General features: G+C 64.4%; 1 protein-coding gene across 1 annotated transcript; it reads left to right on the top strand.

Moving 5' to 3' along the window:
• Window positions 1-4: 4 nt before the first annotated feature.
• Window positions 5-3,143, top strand: LOC124232026 (cytochrome P450 2D14-like; the record flags this gene model as incomplete). Its single annotated transcript, XM_046649015.1, has 7 exons — window positions 5-92; window positions 892-1,044; window positions 1,136-1,296; window positions 1,625-1,801; window positions 1,992-2,133; window positions 2,357-2,544; window positions 3,060-3,143. Coding segments are annotated over 7 exons (993 nt in total), but the record flags the coding sequence as incomplete, so codon positions are not given.
• Between the last annotated feature and the right edge of the window lie 5 nt (window positions 3,144-3,148).

The following is a 3,148-nucleotide window of genomic DNA, read 5'->3' as shown; positions in this document are numbered from 1 at the left end:
GCGCGAGGCGCTGGTGCACCGCGGCGAGGACACCTCCGACCGCCCACCTGCGGTCGTCTATGAGCACCTGGGCTACGGGCCACACGCAGAAGGCAAGCGGACAAGGGGAGACCGCGGCCCAGAGGGGACTGTGCCCACAGTGACCCGTGACTCGGCTGGGCCAAGCTGCGTCGGGGGGCTGTAGGGGGAGATCTGCGGTGCAGGGAAGAGTCAGCGTACTGGAAGGGGCGGCAGGTGGAGGAAGGAGCCTGAGACCAGGGTGCGGAGGTGGACGTGCGCGGGCGGAGGGCGGGGCCTCACAGTGAGTGGGCGGAACACACGCCACCGCAAGCTGATAGGAGACTTGCGAGAGCCGGGAATGAGGAGCAGGAGTCAGTGTGGGCGGGGCTGGGGGCGGGCCGAGAGCTTCCTTGAACTGGAAGGCTGTCAGAGGCTAGAGGTAAGGTTGGGGACAAGACTTGCCCTGAGTGGGGAGGGCTGGCGAACAATGTCTCCGGGCCGAGGGTTGGACGTGTCCCCAGGCGGAAGATGGTGTAAAGTGGGCGGGACTTGGTGGTGTTACTCGTGCAGAAAGAGGTTAGTGTAGGTGAAGCAGGGGGCGTGGCAGTGGGAGCAGGGTGAGGGGCGGGGCCTGTAAGGAGCAGGCGAGGATGTGAGGGAGTAGAGGGTGACCTGTGCTCGCCAGAAGCGGGTGTCAGAGGGGGCGGGGATGGTGGGACTGAGAACCAGCTTAGAGGGAGCAGAACAGGGAGCGGAGCTCCGCGGGCCGGGGCTGGGCCGGGGCGGGACGCCGGCGTAGACGGAAGGGCGTGCGAGCCTGTGAGCAAGGTGTGCGCGCAGAGGCGGGGCGAGGTCACAGCCGAGCCACGCCCGTGCCCGCCCCGCCCCCAGGGGTGATCCTGGCACGGTACGGGCGCGCGTGGCGGGAGCAGCGACGCTTCTCCCTGTCCACCCTGCGCAACTTCGGCCTGGGCAAGAAGTCCCTGGAGCAGTGGGTGACTGAGGAGGCCTCGTACCTCTGTGCCGCCTTCGATGACCAGGCCGGTGAGTGCTGGGCTGAGGGACAGGAGACAGGGATGGAGGCTGGGGAGGAGGAGATGGAGGCGACCCCCTGACCTACACCGTCCCCTCCCAGGACGGCCCTTCAGCCCCGACGCCCTCCTGAATAAAGCGGTGACCAACGTGATCGCCTCCCTGACCTTCGGGCGCCGCTTCGAGTACAAAGACCCGCTCTTCCTCAAGCTCCTGGACCTAACAGAGGAGGGAGTGAAGGAGGAGTCAGGCTTCCTCCGCCAGGTGCGGGGTGGAGGACGACAAGGAGGGCGCCTCCGCCCTGCACTGGGCCTCCGCGGAGGAGGATTTGTACAGAGGGGTGTTGGGTCAGCGGCCCCCAGGAAGGAGCTAAGGAATCTCTACTTCCTTCATTGGAAGCCTCTGGAACCCGTGAGATGGAGATGTTAGATTTATCCTGCTGTGGCCCAGGCCAGGCGAGAGGGTTGAGGTCTGAAGTTAGGGAGGAACCAGGTCAATGGTGGGGACACCCTGGAGTCCACTGGGACCTGACAGGTGGAGGTGAACACCTGAGCACCGGGAACTGAGGGCCTCACATCTGTGGCCTGCACAGGTGCTGGAAGCGATCCCTGTGTTCCTGCACATCCCGGGGGTGGCTGCCAAGGTCTTTCCTGGGCAGAGGGCCTTCATGGCCCAGGTGGATGAGCTGCTTGCTGAGCACAGGATGACCCGGGACCCGACGCAGCCTCCTCGAGACCTGACTGACGCCTTCCTGGACGAGGTCGCGAAGGTGAGCCCCCAGGGCCAGGGCCAGGGCCAGTGACAGAGGCTGTGGGTTGAGGGCCTTTGATGGAAGCCAAGGCAGGGGGAGCTCTATGTATTCCCCAGTGATCAGGTCCCCGGGCTGATGGGTGCAGAGTGGGAGGCCATTGCGGGGCTTTCTCCTCCTTCCCCTGAGCCCACCTCTCTGCATGGCACAGGCCAAGGGGAGCCCTGAGAGCAGCTTCAGTGATGACAACCTGCGCCTGGTGGTGGCTGATCTTTTCACTGCCGGGATGGTGACCACCTCGACCACGCTGGCCTGGGCCCTCCTGCTTATGATCCTGCACCCGGATGTGCAGCGTGAGCCCAGCCGGGGGCCTGGTGGGATGAGCCAGGGAGGAGGGGGACAGGCTGGGGACCCCGACCTTGGGATGGCCACCAGGAGCTCTGAGCAGAGGCTGGGCCCTGCTCACAGGTCAAAGCAACCTCCTCCTCTACATGGGCACAGCCTCTGCACAGGAGTCAGGAGGTCGGGGTGCAACTCCCTATGTTCTGACCACTGTGGGGACGCTTGTCTGTCCAGGCCGTGTCCAACAGGAGGTCGATGAGGTGATAGGGCAGGCGCGGCGACCAGAGATGGGGGACCAGGCCCACATGCCCTTCACCATGGCCGTGGTCCACGAGGTTCAGCGCTTTGGGGACATCATCCCACTGGGCTTGTCCCACATGACGTCCCGTGACATTGAAGTGCAGGGCTTCCTCATTCCCAAGGTAGGCCTGCGGCCCTCCTCACCCCAGCTCAGCTCCACGTGCACCCTGGGAGCCCCAGCATTACCATTGCCAGGTGGGGCCAGGCCTGGAACCCAAGCCACCTAATCCTCATTTCCACAGGCACTGACTGTAGAGGGTGTGACCTGCCCACAGCCAGAGGGAGTGTCAAAGTGGGCGGGGGTAGGGGTGGGTGTGGGGATGAAGCAGAGGCAGGGCTGGCCCCCTCCAGGCAGAGACCCAGCAGGGAGCCAGAGGGGGAGACAAAATAAAATACGCCCCATTGTGTTGCAGTAGCCCATGCATGGAGTGACAGTTGGTAGGCATGGAGCCCAAGAGGCAGGTCACTTGGCCCTGCGATGGGAGCAGGGAGGGTGCCAGGAAGCTCTTTGGGCTGAGACTGACTTGAAAGAGTCCAGGTGTGTGCCAGGCAGAGAGTATGGCCCATGCATGTTTGGTGGCAGGGGTCCAGGGTTCCCCCAGCCTGGATCTCATTCGTGCCTGGCGTCTCCTGCCAGGGGACCACGCTCATCACCAACCTGTCATCAGTGCTGAAGGATGAGACCGTCTGGAAGAAGCCCTTCCGCTTCCACCCCGAGCACTTCCT

The sequence above is a fragment of the Equus quagga genome, unplaced genomic scaffold, assembly GCF_021613505.1.
Source record: "Equus quagga isolate Etosha38 unplaced genomic scaffold, UCLA_HA_Equagga_1.0 HiC_scaffold_17311_RagTag, whole genome shotgun sequence".
In the NCBI taxonomy this organism is placed as follows: domain Eukaryota; kingdom Metazoa; phylum Chordata; class Mammalia; order Perissodactyla; family Equidae; genus Equus; species Equus quagga.
Note: the sequence above shows the minus strand (reverse complement) of the source record. Positions and strands in the feature narration are given on the sequence as shown.